The sequence below is a fragment of the Hyla sarda genome, chromosome 2, assembly GCF_029499605.1.
Source record: "Hyla sarda isolate aHylSar1 chromosome 2, aHylSar1.hap1, whole genome shotgun sequence".
Classification (NCBI taxonomy): domain Eukaryota; kingdom Metazoa; phylum Chordata; class Amphibia; order Anura; family Hylidae; genus Hyla; species Hyla sarda.
The window spans coordinates 212,526,409-212,543,932 of NC_079190.1; the positions used below are offsets into that span (position 1 = coordinate 212,526,409).

The 17,524-nt window shown below is 41.2% G+C and overlaps 1 protein-coding gene across 6 annotated transcripts in view; it reads right to left on the reverse strand.

Annotated features, from left to right (window-relative positions):
* Positions 1-17,524, reverse strand: part of CBLB (Cbl proto-oncogene B) — a 207,124-nt gene that overhangs the window by 114,027 nt on the left and 75,573 nt on the right. For all 6 annotated transcript variants that reach the window (XM_056556288.1, XM_056556287.1, XM_056556292.1 and 3 more), the window contains 2 exons: positions 4,579-4,725; positions 1,782-1,938 (listed from right to left, as the gene is read on the reverse strand). In XM_056556288.1, the coding sequence (XP_056412263.1) occupies positions 1,782-1,938; positions 4,579-4,725 (304 nt within the window). The remainder of the gene's footprint in view (positions 1-1,781; positions 1,939-4,578; positions 4,726-17,524) is intronic.

A 17,524-nucleotide genomic window follows, 5' to 3' on the forward strand; every position in this document is an offset into this window, starting at 1 on the left:
AAGGTAATGGTAAGAGCAATATACAGTAAATGTATTCATGTGTTCTATGAAGTTATTTCAGCAGACTATTTTAAAGGGTAAATACAGAATAGCAAAGGGGAGTCTGTAAGTAAGAGAATCTAATGGAAACCACATGTCTGTTTGATTCCACATGTTTCGGTATTACTAACATGTTATTCTGCTTCTCAAGAATGGAAATATGACAAATACTGATATCATTTTAACTTCTAATTAACCCCTTAAAGGAGTAGTCCCATCTCAACATTTATAACCATAAATATATGCCATAAATATTTTAGAGATGAGATACCGGTCACACCTGTACCTTGAGACTGAGGGCCCCCAGGTCACCTTCAGACAGCTTTTGGTCCTTGGGGGGGGGGCAGGGGGGAGGCCTAAAACAGCCAAGTCTGCGGTCCTGCACTGCTTGCATGACTCCCACTTGCCCTGATGTGAGTTGCGTAAACAGTTTAGCAAGCTGCGCTGTTTCAAGAAGTCCTGGCCTAAGATACTTGTTACCTGAATTTCTCTCTTTACAAGAAAGATTTGGATACAGAGCGGGGTATGAAGATACCATATTACCTAGGCTGCTCTCTCAGCATTGCCAGCAAAAGACAAATGAAGTTTAAAGAACATAGGGAGGTGTTTATTAAAGGATTTATGTTTTTTTTTTCACGTAACTTTGGTGCAATACTTTGGCGCAACAGTTTGGCGCATCTTCTCCACTGTCATTTTTACAACTTTCTGAAAATCACACGGTCCTGTGTGTGATTTCAGTAATTCATCATTTGCGCCAATCTATCTTTGGCGCAAATCCCCGCCAAGAAATTTTGCACATGGAAAACACACTTACCAATGTCAGAAAATGTAAAGGCGTCAAAATACATAAAAAAATTTTTTTTTGCGAAAGCAGCGACGCCTCCAGGGCTGCGCAATACTATCCTGCGACATAGTTGTCTCTGAGGGACCTTCACCCTCCGTTGAGCCAGCATTGGACATGGCCACACAGGTTCAGGAAAGGTAAGCACTAAAGCAGTGGTCTCCAACCTGCGGACCTCCAGATGTTGCAAAACTACAACTCCCAGCATGCCCGGACAGCCAACGGCTGTCCGGGCATGCTGGGAATTGTAGTTTTGCAACATCTGGAGGTCCACACGTTGAAGACCACTGCACTAAAGTAAAAAAAAAAAAAACAACTACCCAAGTTGAAAATAAAATCCATTTCACATGGTGGCTATAAACCCCACAAAAGAAAATAACTCATGTCGCTTGCTGATATACTGCAGGAGGGCCTCCAAAATGGCTGCTCTACAGGGTAAAATACGCTGTCCTTTGTGGTGGCAAGTTCTGATTTCAACATTTGAGCCAAAATTACTAACAACTTGAACCAAATGATTAATTTGGTGCATGTCCACGAAAACCAAAGTGAAAAAAAAGGGTAAAAAGAAACTGTCAACAGGCAAAATTAATAAATACCCCCCCATAGACACTGTAAGCAATGTCTGTTTTCCAGTCTATGGCAAAGAAAGCAGCAGAAGGGAATTTGCTTTTCCTGCTGATATTTCCTAGAAACCAAATCAAACAAAAAAGGGAGCAATTTGGGTAAAAATGGATATCAGAAGGGCTCTGATATTTTGTAAAGGTGGAGATTACAATTTGAGTGAAAGACCAATTAAAACTTCCAGAGAAAACGATTAGAAGGGAATAATCTGAAGTATAAGAAAATATTAAAAGAAAAACAAAAGCATGCTAATAAGTATTATTTAATAATTCTAACTTACCTGAAATAGTCTTGTAAAAATATCAAACTCAAATACTGATATGTAATCATTGCAAGTCAAGTCAATGGTGGACTTAAGAGCCATTGCTTCTAAGCCAGATGTGATTTGATGAACTTCATGAAGGCACTGTCTAAACACTTTCCAGGGCACAATGGTTCTGCAAATGCATGGAGAAAAAGTGAAAAACACTGTAGGTTATATTTATAAATAACAAAACAAACGAACATGTATAATCTTTTGTTAAAGTTTACAAGAAAAAAAAAAATAAAATTCACTGCACTGTCCAAGTAGATACATGGTCAATATGCAGAGCACAGTCATTGTGGGTGGGCTGGTGTACAGTATTCTGGTACCCGGATTAACAAATTACCAAAAATAACTGTTGGGAATAAAAGCAACCGACATATGGTACTGTGCAAAAGTGGAAAAGGGGATGAAAAAACGATGCAGTAAGAAGGTTTTCAAAAAGAAGCAATAATAGTTTATTTCGATCAATAAACAAAATGTAAAGTGATTGAACAGAATATTTGGCGGTGTTCCCCCCCCCCCCCCCCCCCGTTTGTCTTCAAAACAGCATCAATTTTTTTTAAATGGGCACTGTCAGATATAAAAAAATTTGATAATGTTGTAAAGCATGCAATACCAATAGGTTTTGCAATTGCTTTCATCAGAAAAGTTTCATTTTTTCATAGTAAAAAAGCCAGTCAAACAACTGCCCCCCTGCCTGCTTGGACACATACTAGTCCTGCTGTGTCCACGCGTCATCATCCATGTCATGGACACACACTTCCTTGATTGACAGCTGTGAGTGCAGGGCTCACAACTGGAGGAAAAATCCTCTCACTGTAATCTTGTGTCCCGCTACTGTCAGTGAGGACATGCTGGGAGTTGTAGTTTTGCTAATGCTAGGGGAGATGTGAGCAGACAACATACTGAGGGAGGGGGCGGAGACCTGCACAGTGAGGCCACGCCCGCTCCCTTTGAGAGGAATTCAGACTAGTGAGCTAAATTAAAATTGTAATAAAAAAATAAAATAAAAGGTGCTAGACACATAAAAATTTAGGTACTGAGTGATATATTAGAAAAAAATTTTTTGTTGGATCTGACGGGTACGCTTTAAGTACATTTACATAAAGTCCTGGATTTTGTAGGGTTAAAGTCAGGTGAATGATCAACCATTTGACATTGATAATCATTTCCATAGGTAGGTTGAAAACAGCATACCATTGGGGAGATTTCTCAAAGGAAATGGTTTTTTCCCGTCTAAAATTGTCGCACAGAAAGTCGCAGTCTAAATATGTGCGACTTTTTTGCGACTTTTGCTTTGGTGGAATTTTAGAACATGATGCAGTCTAGTCAATTTTAGACACAAAAATGCATTGGTGCTGAATTTATCAATAGCGACTTTTCAGTGAAAATTTGCATTGGGCGAAAGTACGCTGAAATGTCAGACCATGCAGGAGCAGGTTTAAATACAGTTTAAACCGTAGATCCCGAAGTCCGTGCGCAGAATTTATCAAGAGCCTTGCAACTTTTCATAAATTAGGCGCACAATAGACCAGCCTAACCCTCTGTAGGTTGGTCTATATTGATGTGGGAAATAGACAGCTTTGATAAATCCCCCCCCCCCTACCCCCTCCATGTGTCCTGGTTCTTACCAGCATCAGGCGACATTCTCTGTGTCATGTGTCTGCTGTATTTCCTGGTCTTCCTGCTCTGGTGTGTTTCTTGCTACACTTTCTGCTCTGGCCACTAGGGGCTGTGGAAGAGCACTGGCTGAGTTTTATATAGAGCCTGAGTGGACTCCCTAATGAATTCTCCTTCAATCCCCGCCAGGCACTACATATATAAGTCTGCCACATCTGCTGTTCCAGGCCTCTGCAAGGTTGTGTATTCAGTACTGCTAAGGTCTCTGCCTGACTGCTGATCCTGTTTTCCTGATCCTGCCTGTCTACTGGACATTGCCTTTACCTCATCCCTTGGACTCTGACCTCTCTCCTGTTAATGAACTTGGACTGTCTACCACGATTCCCGTCTTTCAGCTTGTTCCAGTCAGCCTACACCTGTAGCCATCTTGGCGAGCTGTTGTCACAGTACTAGTTCTGCTAATAAACACCTAAATCAGCTCTGCTGCATGTGACGCTATCTTTAGTGTCAGTTTGCCCCTTCTGCCTACCGGTGGGTCCACACCCGTGGGACGTTACACAACAATTTAGCATTTAGACATGTTTTTTATTTATTTTTTATTTTTAATTGTGGCATAATCCACAATGCCAAATTATGGAACATTGTTTCTAGGACAAAAATGATGTATCTTAGAATACATATTGGTCAGTGATCTTGGCATTGCCATGTGTATACTGACCTTTGGAACTACATTTCTCTACAATACAGTATGTGTGACTGGTAAGGTATAGGGTGTTGATCATTTTTTAGAATAGACCATGACAAAGGCTTTGAAGCATATAACCACATCACCTGAAGTTCACGTGGTGGATTCATAGAGGCACTACTTCTCTGAAGCATTAGCTAATGACATAGCTGTCCTTGGTGATAAACAGGAAAACCTCAGAAAGCTTTAATGAACCACAACAATAATGGATTGTAAGCTGCTGACGTCAGACTTTTGGACAAAATGCATTTTCACGTCAGCATTCGGTTTTCTCCTTAGATGCTTGTGTATGACATTATTTGCTTTTATTAGATATCCAAACCTGCAATATGTTTATAAACATTCTCTATTTTTAACACATAATGAAAAGTGTCCACTTTAGACTGAAGTTCTCCTTTAACTTACTTCTCTCCAAAAAACTTTCTCCAGAACTCTGCAGCATCTGCTTTGGTGATCCGGAAGGTATCTCCTTGAAACTGTCCATTAGGGAATATTGCCTTTATTTCTGCCAACATATGGCTAAATATTAAGGACAGCTTTGTAAGGTTCCTCCTGCATTGCAGAAAAAAATGCATGTTAAGGGTCACATACCAACTTCAAACATACACAAATAAAGCACACATTTTCAGTTCAGTATTAACCATCTCTAGCAAGACTTACTTTAAAGACGAAATAAAGATAGCAATATTTCATTTTGAGTATTCCAATAAAAGTAAAGTGGGCATTACATTCTCACAGTTCTACACACATAAGAAGTACAGAGCTAGGACTGTCCAGGAGGGGAGAAAAGCTCAGACCATATACTACGTTTTGAGGTCCGGTCAGAAAACCGGATACGGGTCAAAAATGAGCCGACCGGAGTAAAACGGTGACTCCGGTCAGCTCATTAAAGTCAATGGATTTGGGCGTCAGGTCCGGGAGCACACGATTTCCCCTCCCCCCGCCGGATCTGGCACCCGTAGAGTGAAAACGAGGTGTGCATGCACCCTAACACTGTCTGTGGAATGTAGCACAAGGGATGTACAAGGCCTAGTTACTTTGTGACACACTGTATTTTTTTTAATGGCACTTTTATTTATTTTTTGGGGGAGGGAGGGGATGGTAGCTTTCTCACAGTAATCTCAAATGTGTTTTTTTATTTATTTTTTTTACTGCTCTTATGTTGAATGACTGCTGGATATGATGGTGATTGAAAAATACACTCTAATACTACTGTATTGCAATGTGTTAAGCTTTAGGCATGGCTTAAGGCGTACAGAGATGGCAGGCCTGAGGGCCCTTGTTAGGTAGTGCCCTTTCTCCCTCAGATCTTGGCCCTTATGTGTAGAGGCTGGCAGTATTGGCCTTAGGAATGGCCTGCTTACCTCAATGTGTACTATTATGCTACCGGGCTGGAAGAGGTTAAGAACTGGTGCTGAAGGCACATGTTACATTACAGGTATGGGATTAATTACTTTAATTTACACAAAGCGCAGCATTGCAAGGCAAATGTTACGGTATCAGGCTTGTGATCATTACAGTAACCTTCACAAAAGAAAACTACAGTTTCATTTCATTTGTGTAAAACCACCTGTTATCCCGAATGGCTCATTAGAAAAGTCAGATATTCATATAAATTCAAACCTTTATGTACAACTCTGCTAAGCATATAAAAGGCTTACGGTTCCTACAAGCAATGACACATTCACATACCACTTCCTGACATTGTGTACTCTTTTTGTTCTTTTGATCTTGTCTTTCTACTTCCTCTACATGATAAATATCTCTTCTATAGAGATTCATTTTTTACTTGTGTTTTGTCTTGTAATGTGGAATAGATTCCTCTAGATTATTTAGCATAGACCTAATTATATGGTTCATGCTGTACAGGGTTCTAAATACCAAAAATTGGTTATGTTTATTCACAGAATAGTAACTCCGGTTCTGTAAAGCATTCTAACATCATTTCCGAGCATCATACAGATACATTTCCCAGATGCACCTATGACATCTTGTTGTCATACTCAAATGGCTGTTTATGGGGCTTGAACCTCATCACTATTCCATTATATGATCAGTCTTCAAGAGTCTTGATCTGGATATATTTTTTAATCCTCCTAGTTCACCAACCCATCATGATAAACCACCACCTGTCTTTATTTTTATGTATTTTTTTAGTTTTCTACCTTAATATTGTGCTGTATATTCTGTTCAGTCTCAGTCAGCTCCACAGACTGAGAAGGGGCGTTACCCAACAGGTGTGACATCCTCTCAAGCCTTGCTGGGGAAATATGAGGACATTTACTCTGTTATGCTGCTCTGAACACACAGCCTAGAGGGGTTTAGTGTGTGATGGACTGTATTTGGATGAGACTGCACCCCCCCCCCCCCTCAGCCCTGTGTACTGAACTTTACAGTGTGTCAGCTCTGCCCAGCAGCTGCAAATTTTGTTTCTGCCAGGCTTCTGCAGGAGACAATCTGCTAGCAGGACTGCAGGCAGAACCAGATGGAGGACAACATTTTAGGAGTTAATTTAACACAAAGTTATACATTTTATTAAGAAGTATATGAGAAAAGTAAATCAAGTAGGCTAATCTATAAAATATTACATTTCATTGATGGCAACAGGTATCATTTAAATGGGCACTGTCACCAAATATTTTTTTGGGATATGTTGTAGTACTTATGTACTACAACATCTCTCTAATATACTTTCATATATTTTTTTTTTCCATTAAAATAGTTTAATTCACATTTAAAAACCGGCCACTAGGGGTCTCCCTCCTAGTGGCCAGCTGCAGCCTGGCATGACGTCACGCTTGAATTCGGACCGATGCATTCAGTCAGGCTGAGCTCGCTCCCTGCCTGTCAATCAGACAGGCGGGAGGGAGCGCTTTGAATGAAGAGGATGAAATAAAATAAAATAAAAAAAAAGGATGGTGGGAGCTACTTTTTAAGCACAATTATCAAAACATGACAGCTCTCTTATACTCCACAATCTACATGCAAAGTTATCTCAGCAAAAGAGAAACTTTATTAGCTAAGAGATAAGCTACTGACTGACACATCAGCTGCAACCTATGTTTGGAAACCAATACCACTGGATGGGTTATCCAACCTGTATAATCACAGTTTCTCATGATGAAAAAGGTTACCATGGACATGAGATTATTTACAGTTAGACATACGATGCATTTGGCAGATCTTCTTATAGGAGTTATCCAGGAATAAAAAAACAGAGCTAATTTCTTTCAAAGACCAATGGTATTACAACTTTGCTCCATTCACATCAATGGAATGAACAGAACCACACCCAACCTGGAGACAGACAGGGGAGCGGTCATTGAAATAAATTAGCTCTGTTTTTAGATTCCTGGACAACCCCTTTAAGAGGATCTGCCAAATGCATCGTATCGGTGGAAGCCATTTTTAGGAATAGCTAGATATGTTTTGATTGGGCTCTGGCTTAAGGACATTCATAGAGTTGACCCAAAGTCACTCCTGAGTAGTCTTAGCTGTGTGCTTAAGTTCATTGTCTCGTTCATTGAGCTTGCTCAGCAGACATTGCAGTCTATGGGGACAGCAATGTCTATGTGGTCCTAGTGCCGACTGATTCAGACACGCTGGCCGTGCTCAAAATCTCTGACCGGAAATTTTGAAGTGTAAACCTGGCCTTGGCATTGAGGCAAGAAAGTTAAACAATGGTTTAATAAGACCGATATTTTTAACAAAATATAGTAAAATTAATATGAAATGTAAAAATATAGAAATAAATCAATCCTATATCAGTTACGAGACTTTTATACATCTCTGGATTTTCAGTTACCGGACTATTGATAGTGATTTATTTCTATATTTTTATATTTCATATTTTTATATTTCATATTAATTTTACTATATTTTGTTAAAAATATAGGTGTTTATACATTATAACTATATGTCTAAGTAAACCTATCTCTTTTCCTCGGCACAAGGGCCCTGTGCAACAAGGCTTAGTCATTGACATTTTATATATATTTTTAATAAAATTGTATCCTATATTTGAAGCACGATCCAGCTATTTATTTATAATATCATCCATCCATGTATCAGGCAACTGGTACTAGTCTTGAGGGGTTGGTTACTGTTTGAAAATATTGTTCTTAATTTCCAGCACCTGGTGTAGGGGCACAACCTCCTTACCTCGGCTAGTTAATTGTGAGCTGCACAACCCTTTTTAGATTTGTAAATTACTTCTATTAAAAAAAATCTTAATTCTTCCAGTACTTATCATCTGCTGTATACTAGAAGAAGGTCTTTTCTTTTTGAATTTCCTTTCTGCCAGACCACAGTGCTCTCTGCTGACACCTCTGTTTATTTTAGGAACTGTCCAGAGTAGGAGCAAATCCCCATAGAAACCCCTCCTGCCTCGGACAGTTCCTGATATGGACAGAGGTGTCAGCAGAGAGCACTGTGGTCAGACAGACAGGAAATTAAAAAAGAAAAGAACTTCCTCTGTAGTATACAGCAGCTGATAAGTACTGGAAAGATTAAGATTTTTTTTATAGAAGTAATTTACAAATCTGTGTAAACTTTCTGGCACCAGCTGATAATATAAAAAAAAAAAAAAGTTTTGCAGTGGAGTACCCCTTTAAATTCTTCCTTTGCCTTCCTTCCATAAAAGAGAACTGTCCTCAAGTGGTGCACACAGCCATCAAGGTTTGACCATAGTACACAGTGCAGGAAAGAGCCGTTCACCTTAGAGAAGTGCCGGGTACAATCTAATTACCAGCAGATCTATGGGAGGCTAACTATATGAACTCCAGGAGAAGGTTTATTTATCTTCAACTTTATTCAGACCAGGCAGAAGATGCATCATATTCCGTGGCACATACTGTGTGATAGTTGCAGGTAATCATGATAGACATTGGTTACTTATTACTCTACCTCTTGACTTGCTTTAACCCCTTAAGGACGCAGGACGTAAATGTACGTCCTGGTGCGGTGGTACATTTACGTACTAAGCATAACCGCGGGCATCGGAGCGATGCCCGTGTCATGCGCGGCTGATCCCGGCTGCTGATCGCAGCCAGGGACCTGCCGGCAATGGCCGACGCCCGCGATCTCGCGGGCGTCCGCCATTAACCCCTCAGGTGCCGGGATCAATACAGATCCCGGCATCTGCGGAAGTGCGCGATTTGAATGAATGATCGGATCGCCCGCAGCGCTGCTGCGGGGATCCGATCATTCAGAACGCCGCACGGAGGTCCCCTCACCTTCCTCCTTCCGGCTCCCGGGGTCTTGTGCTCTGGTCTGAGATCGAGCAGACCAGAGCAGAAGATGACCGATAACACTGATCTGTTCTATGTCCTATACATAGAACAGATCAGTATTAGCAATCATGGTATTGCTATGAATAGTCCCCTATGGGGACTATTCAAGTGTAAAAAAAATGTAAAAAAATGTAAAAGTAAAAAAAAAGTGAAAAATCCCCTCCCCCAATAAAAAAGTAAAACGTCCGTTTTTTCCTATTTTACCCCCAAAAAGCGTAAAAAATAAATTTTATAGACATATTTGGTATCGCCGCGTGCGTAAATGTCCGAACTATTAAAATAAAATGTTAATGATCCCGTACGGTGAACGGCGTGAACGAAAAAAAAAGTCCAAAATTGCTACTTTTTTTATACATTTTATTAAAAAAATTTTTATAAAAAATGTATTAAAAGTTTTTTATATGCAAATGTGGTATCAAAAAAAAGTACAGATCATGGCGCAAAAAATGAGCCCCCATACCGCCACTTATACGGAAAAATAAAAAAGTTAGAGGTCATCAAAATAAAGGGATTATAAACGTACTAATTTGGTTAAAAAGTTTGTGATTTTTTTTCAAGCACAACAATAATAGAAAAGTACGTAATAATGGGTATCATTTTAATCGTATTGACCCTCAGAATAAAGAACACATGTCATTTTTACCATAAATTGTACAGCGTGAAAACAAAACCTTCCAAAATTAGAAAAATTGCGTTTTTCTTTTTAATTTCCCCACAAAATTGTGTTTTTTGGTTGCGCCATACATTTTATGATATAATGAGTTATGTCATTACAAAGGACAACTGGTCACGCAAAAAACAAGCCCTCATACTAGTCTGTGGATGAAAATATAAAAGAGTTATGATTTTTAGAAGGCGAGGAGGAAAAAACGAAAACGTAAAAATTAAATTGTCTGAGTCCTTAAGGCCAAAATGGGCTGAGTCCTTAAGGGGTTAATCTAGCTTTTGTACCAACTTTTGCCGACGTGCCATGAGATGAATAAGTGTCCAGAATGTATAATAAATGTGGCTCACGATAGGTACGCCAAAGCATTTACACAATTTGCCTAATAAATGTGCCCCACTGACTCCAGCTTCAATGTCCTTTGCTATTTTTAGCAGTGCTGCGCACTACCATCGTGTGTGAACACCCTGGAAGCACTTTCCTTTTAACCTGTAGACTGGTTTACAATTTGAGTTTTGTGCTATTATTGCTTTCAATAATGTAAGTTACAGGAGGTCCATTATTTTTTCTTCACCCTGATCTGGAAAAACATATATACCATTAACTACTATATACTCTAGTATAAACAGAGTTTTTCAGCACGATTTTTCGTGCTGAAAACGCCCCCCTCAGCTTATACTCGAGTGAACTCTCCGTCTGTCAGTGGTCTTCAAACTGCGGACCTCCAGATGTTGCAAAACTACAACTCCCAGCATGCCCGGACAGCCATCGGCTGTCCTGGCATGCTGGGAGTTGTAGTTTTGAAACCTCTGGAGGTCCGCAGGTTGAAGACCACTGCACCCTTTGTCATCATCCAGACCCCCCCCCCTTTAGTTTTCTACTCACCTCCCCTCTGTGGGAAGGAAGGGTGAGCTGGTCCGGGCCATCTATGCTGCAGGGACCATCCGGGGGGGAGGATTAGTCATTCCGGGCTGTCCATTTTCACCGGGAGGCCCTCTTCTCCACTCCGTGCCCGGCCCCGGACTAGTGGCGTTGCCTTGAAGACTATGCACAGGGACGTCCCTGCGAATGAACGTCCGGGGCCGGCCCGGAGCGGAGAAGAGGGCCTCCCGGTGAAAATGGACAGCCCGGAACGACTAACCCTCCCCATCGGACGGTCCCTGCAGCATAGATGGCCCAGACCAGCTCACCCTTCCTTCCCACCGAGGGGAGGTGAGTGGAAAACTAAAGGGGGGGTCTGGATAATGACGAAGGTCGCAGTGGTCTTCTACCTGCGGACCTCCAGAGGTTTCAAAACTACCACTCCCAGACGATGGCTGTCTGGGCATGCTGGGAGTTGTAGTTTTGCAACATCTGGAGGTCCGCAGGTTGAAGACCACTGATGAAGGGATTGACAGGCGGTGATGATGAAGGGGGGATGATGATGGGGGTCTGGATGTGACGGGGGTCTGGATGATGACATGGGGAGATGATGTATTTCCCACCCTAGGCTTATAGTCGAGTCAATAACTTTTTCCTGGGTTTTTGGGGTGAAATTAGAGGCCTCGGCTTATATTCGGGTCAGCTTATACTCGAGTATATACAGTAGTCTTACGCCTTTGATCAAGATCCCCCTCCTCAGTGACACTATACATTGCATGTAGAAATAAGGGATTCTTAATTATGGCTTCAAACTTGGAGCTTTGCTACTTTTTCTTTTCAAATCCGAGTGAACAATAAATGAGAAACGTAGGTGTTCTTTTCTTGATGCATGCTAGTTTCTTAGATACCAGTAGTAATTATATTAAGAGGGGCTCCACAGGGGAATAAAGTATTATTAGGACCTGCAGGTTTCTTCTATGGAAGTTGTTTTAAGTTAATTACATTTTAATTGAAAGAGAAGGTGGTTACACATGCTGAAAGGCAACACAAGCCCTCTAATTTTAGTTGTAAATAGGACTAGAATGCAAAACTCAGGCAAACAGCATTCATACTGTGGGCAAAAAAAGTGTTAAATATTTTAGTGAAGGCGACAATGTCATGACTTCAGAGTAGAGCTTGAAAAGGAATAATAATTCCTGACATTTCTATGATGCATGTATAAACTTCCTTTTTAAATTAATAATTAATAAATGTTCCCACAAAGAGCAAGTTACCAGGGTCCCATGTCGCTTCCTACTGTCCTCTTAGACAGATGGTGGGGAATTTATCATTGATTTTACCCAGGTTTTGATTTCATTTGATATCGTGCAGTGGTAAGGAATTCATGATATTTCAGTTTGTCGCATCTTTTGTCGCAACTGAGCTAAATTAGGCGCAAATCTACACCAGCCGTGACTTGGCTTACAAAACTGACTGCAAACAACATTATTAAAAAGTCACACATTTTGTCGCACAGGATAAAAAGTCACAGAGGAGCACCATACAAAGTGGTGTACTGAAGTAAGAAAGGTGATCAGCACCAGATTTATCACTTGTCCTGCACCATGTAATTAATCTGGTGCAGGTACACAGTTTCCACCACATTAATTAATGGGGTAATTAAAGGAGTAGTCCAGTAGTGAACAAGTGGTGAACAACTTATCCCCTATCCTAAGGATAGGGGATAAGTTGCAGATCGCAGGGGGTCCAACCGCTGGGGCCCCCCCACGATCTCCTGTACGGGGCCCCAACAGCCCACGCGAAGGGGGCGTGTCGACCCCCGCATAAAGCGGCGGCCGACACGCCCCCTCAATACAACTCTATGGCAGAGCCGAAGTGCTGCCTTCGGCAATCTCCGGCTCTGCCATTGAGATGTATTGAGAGGGCGTGTCAGACGCCGCTTCGTGCGGGGGTCGACACCCGCTATCTGGCCGGAGAGCCTTGCCCCCGTACAGAGAGATCGCAGGGGGCCCCAGTGGTCGGACCCCCCGCGATCTCAAACTTATCCCCTATCCTTAGGATAGGGGATCATTTTTTCAGCACTGGACTACCCCTTTAATTGGCTCAGTTTACTTGTTTTCCAGGAAATAAAAAAAATATATATATATTTTTTTTTTAAAGGGTTCAGGATTCCTTAAAAATAACATTACATTACATACATTACGTTATGGTGCCTGCTAGAGCCCTGCACGGGACTATTTTATTTTCTTTTTTCAATCCCGCCCCGATTTTTTGACCAATCCTTCCTGCTCCTGCAGGGTTTTTGCTCCACTCCCTGCCGCAATATTGGTGTCCAATCCCGCCCGCTACCGCTAAAACGTTTGTCCAATCCAGCCCACTCCCGCTAACATAGGAATGTACAGACCCTAGGGTGCAATGCTCCGCAGTCTGCACATACATACCCCCTCCTTTATAGGAATGTACACACACACTGCTCTACACATTGGGGGTATGTGCAGAGCATTGCACTCTAGTCTGTAGTACAGACTAGAGTGCAATGCTCTGCACATACCCCCCCATGTGTATAGCAGTGTGTGCAGTGTACATTCCTATACAGGTGGGGGTATGTGCTCCTATTACACTACGGAAGAGGTACAGTTTAGTAGGATCACAGAAAAATTGTGACGTCACACACCAGCATAACCAATCAGTGGCTGAGGCTGACTTGGGATACCAATGCCGTCACTGATTGAGTGTGGACATGTGTCCTAGAAGCGTCAGACAGCATCGAACAAAGCTTCATAATACCAACGGCGGAAGGGAGGGAGGAGGATTTTTTTTTTCTCACAATTCTGAATGTCTTTTGGAACTATCCAATTGTACTCAATTTTTGGGAGGAGGTCTAGTACTATACCTGTAGATTTACTGATTTCCCTCTTCCATACTCAACATCCCTGTTGTTGCTCTATTTTAGTGATTTACCAATAGAGAGTTATCGTTACTATGTTGTTTGGCACATATGTAAAATCCCAGGCACACTTCAGCAGCGGCCATTGTACCACACAGTATAATAGATTTCCACTATAATTTACACCAGTTGCTGGGGAAAATTATAGTACAGTACAGCTGTGGTAGCTCAACTCCCTTTTACACAAAACCCAGCTTACTTTTTTTTTCTTTTTTAAGAGTGGCAGGACAGCATAAATCTGCCCAAAATAATGGTAAAGGTCTTAAGTCACAAAAATTGGTGACTTTTTTCCCAAAAATTTGTGTAAATTTATTAAATCTCCCTTATTATTCCTGTTCCACACATTTTATAGGTTCACTGGAAATTTGTTTCTGTAACTCAGTTAAGCTATGTTCACATGGTGTCCCCACAGAAAATGGGGACACACACAGACATGCACAGTTTCATAGCCGGCAATGCATTTCTGAGCGAAATCCACAAAAACAGGTTACATTTTTTGTTGTGTATGCCTGAATAAGGATTGTCACGGCATTGATGCCATGGAAATTCTGCCATGTGGACAGAGCGGGAAAATCCCATTGAAAGCAATTGGAAGCTGCTGTGGAATGTCTGTGCAGAGGATTCATATGGAATTCTGAATGAACATAGCCTCTCTCAGCTTTACAGGAAGAAGTAAAAAAAAAAAAAAAAAAATTATTATATATATATATATATATATATATATATATATATATATATATAAAATCACATATATAATAAAAAATAAAATAGAAAATAAACAAACATTTTCATAGCTCTGTCTGTAAAATCCGAATGACTGAAGTGTCTCTTTATCTATCCTGCACAGAGAGAACAATAAAAAACATGTATGCAAAGTTTTTATAAGCAGCAAAACATAACAATAGACAATCCATAAAGACTTGCAAGGGGTAGCAGTATACAGATCATTACGGTCCTTAACAAGCACTTTTACTTGTGCTGCATTATGATTTTATAACTCGTGTGAATGTTTCATGACCAGTCTAGGACACAGATCTCTATAGGGAACTGTTGCTTGCTTCAAATGAAGAATAAAAATAATGAAGGTGAACAGGTTAGGAATGGGTATTGGACTTTGCCAGTCCATAGCATCAATGCCTTCCTCTTGCAGGAACTGCTGACACACTCCAGCCACATGAGGTCTAGCACTGTCTTGCATTAGGAAGAACCCAGGGTCAACCGCACCAGCATATGGTCACACAAGGGGTCTGAGGATCTCATCTCGGTACCTAATGGCAGTCAGGTTACCTTTGGCAAGCACATGGACGGCTGTGCAGACCCCCAAAGAAATGTCACCCCACACCAAGCATTTCCATTTATGTAAATATCTGCATAAGGTTTTGTCCATAATCTCTTTTGCAGTTCTAAGCAACATTAAGAGCTTACACTGTAGTTATCAGGGGTAAAAATAAAACTTGACAGAATGCAGGTGAAAACTAAACATTTTCGGGGCGTGCTGCTTTTTTTTTATGTATCCTAACTCTGGCATCCATTCAATGTCTATGAAAGCTGAACTGACACAGCTTCCTTGGTTATGGTGCCCCACTCACACGCCAAATAGACTAAAATCCATTCTGCTCTTAAATGGTGCCCAGTAGCAATAAGATGAGGCCCATAATAGTAAATATCCCATACGGTAAAACACAACTTTATCCCACAAAGCAATTGAAGTTAAAAACAGCAAGGCAAGCAAGTAATCTGACCTATGGTTTGGAGAAAGAATTGCATGATGCAAAATAGCTTCAGGCCAAGACACCATCTGTGTTTTAACCTGCCAATATATTGAAGGGAGTGCAAAAGTTTTAGTAGTTCTCCACTACATACCCCATTGACATGGAATAAATGAATCAAGCACAACCAATTTCAGTGCATAGAATTACAATACACTAGAGCTATTAGGACATCTATAGTACTACACTATGTAAGCTTAGTGTTAAATCATCTGAAATAAACTGCCCCATAACACAGTACAGCATAAAACACAAAGGAAAATGCAAAACTATACTAAATGCACTTCCTCCCAATAACCTGTATAGACAGCGGGGAGATAAAAATATTTGCAAAATAAGAGTTCACCTCATTATAGTCCTAACAAAGTGCACATACCAGCTCACATCTCTGTTGTTGCTCCGCTCGAATACTGCTGCCTAGCAACCAATACAACGCCTCCCGTTATTCCACCAAGCATGAAGCGGGTTTATTAATTCCTGTTTATATTACCGAGTCTAATGATTATGATGTGACGGTGATAAACAACGGAGACTTAGCAGGACATGGCTCCAAACTGAATAAAGTTGCATTAGAAAAGATCGTAAATAATGTATAACACCAATCTGATATTAAAGGGGTATTCCGGGCAAAAACATCTTATCCCCTATCGAAAGGATAGGGGATAAGATGTTTGATCGCGGGGGGCCCGCCGCTGGGACCCCCTGCGATCTCCCTGCAGCAGCCCGCATTCTATGCGTAGCTGCGTCTGAAGTTTCGGAAACCTCCGGGCGGCGGGACCCCGGTGATCAGACATCTTAACCCTATCCTTTCAATAGGGGATGAGATGTTTTTTGCCCGGAATACCCCTTTCCTTTAATATTTAGTTAATATGTTTCTATCTATAGTAATTTTTCTACTCAGACTATGTATAGACCAAGACGTAACAAATTTATGAATATGGAAGTAAAAAGGAGAGGCAGGAGGCACAGTTCACATAAATGATAACGGAGGCTCCAAGTGAATGCAACTCAACAGAAAATAGGATGGTGGTGGTGGTGCACGGATGAATAGAAATCAGCAATAATAACGGAAGTAAATCATAGAGGTGAATCCCGCACTCACCGTGTCCATTACTGGGTCAGTAGAGGTGCATGGAAGGAAGGGGGTGGAAAGAGTAGATGAGTTCAGTGTGAGAGAAGAGTGTCAGAGAAGTGAGGAGAAGAAAACTACAAAAATTTGACAGCCATTCGACAAAACACCCAGCACACAAGTGAATGTCAAAGCCTTGCGGTAAGCAAAGATCTTGGGGAAAACATCTCGTTCAGTCAGTCAAGTCAGCGTGTGCTGCTAATAATCTTAAAGCTGCATTCAAAAGCAACTACAACTCCAAGCAGGGTGACATGCTCCATGGGTTCCACTCTGCCCATCCCTCTGCACCAGAGACTGTATTGTTTGAGATCTGCTACCTCCAGCAAAGTAAAGATAGTTATCCGTAACTTTGCATCGGTGTATTCATTGCCACGTGCCTGGCCCAGGAGAAGCTATCTCAACCTCGGACCATGCAGGTTAACGGTGCCCTGGCCAAACTGATTTATACACCCTGCACAGTCAGAAGTAAAAGTCAGCACAACTTGTCCAATGCTGGAAGAAGAAAGTAAATTAAGGTAATGATGGAGAAAAAAAGTAATCAATTCTATTGTAGGTATTATGTGGGTGAGAGTAGAAGGTATAATCATGGTCTTGAGGATGCTGTAGATGCCAGGCCACATGGACTGAAGTTTCTTTCTAAGCCTATTAAAGCACTAGAACACAACAAGGAGTGACCCCCCGGCAGGTATC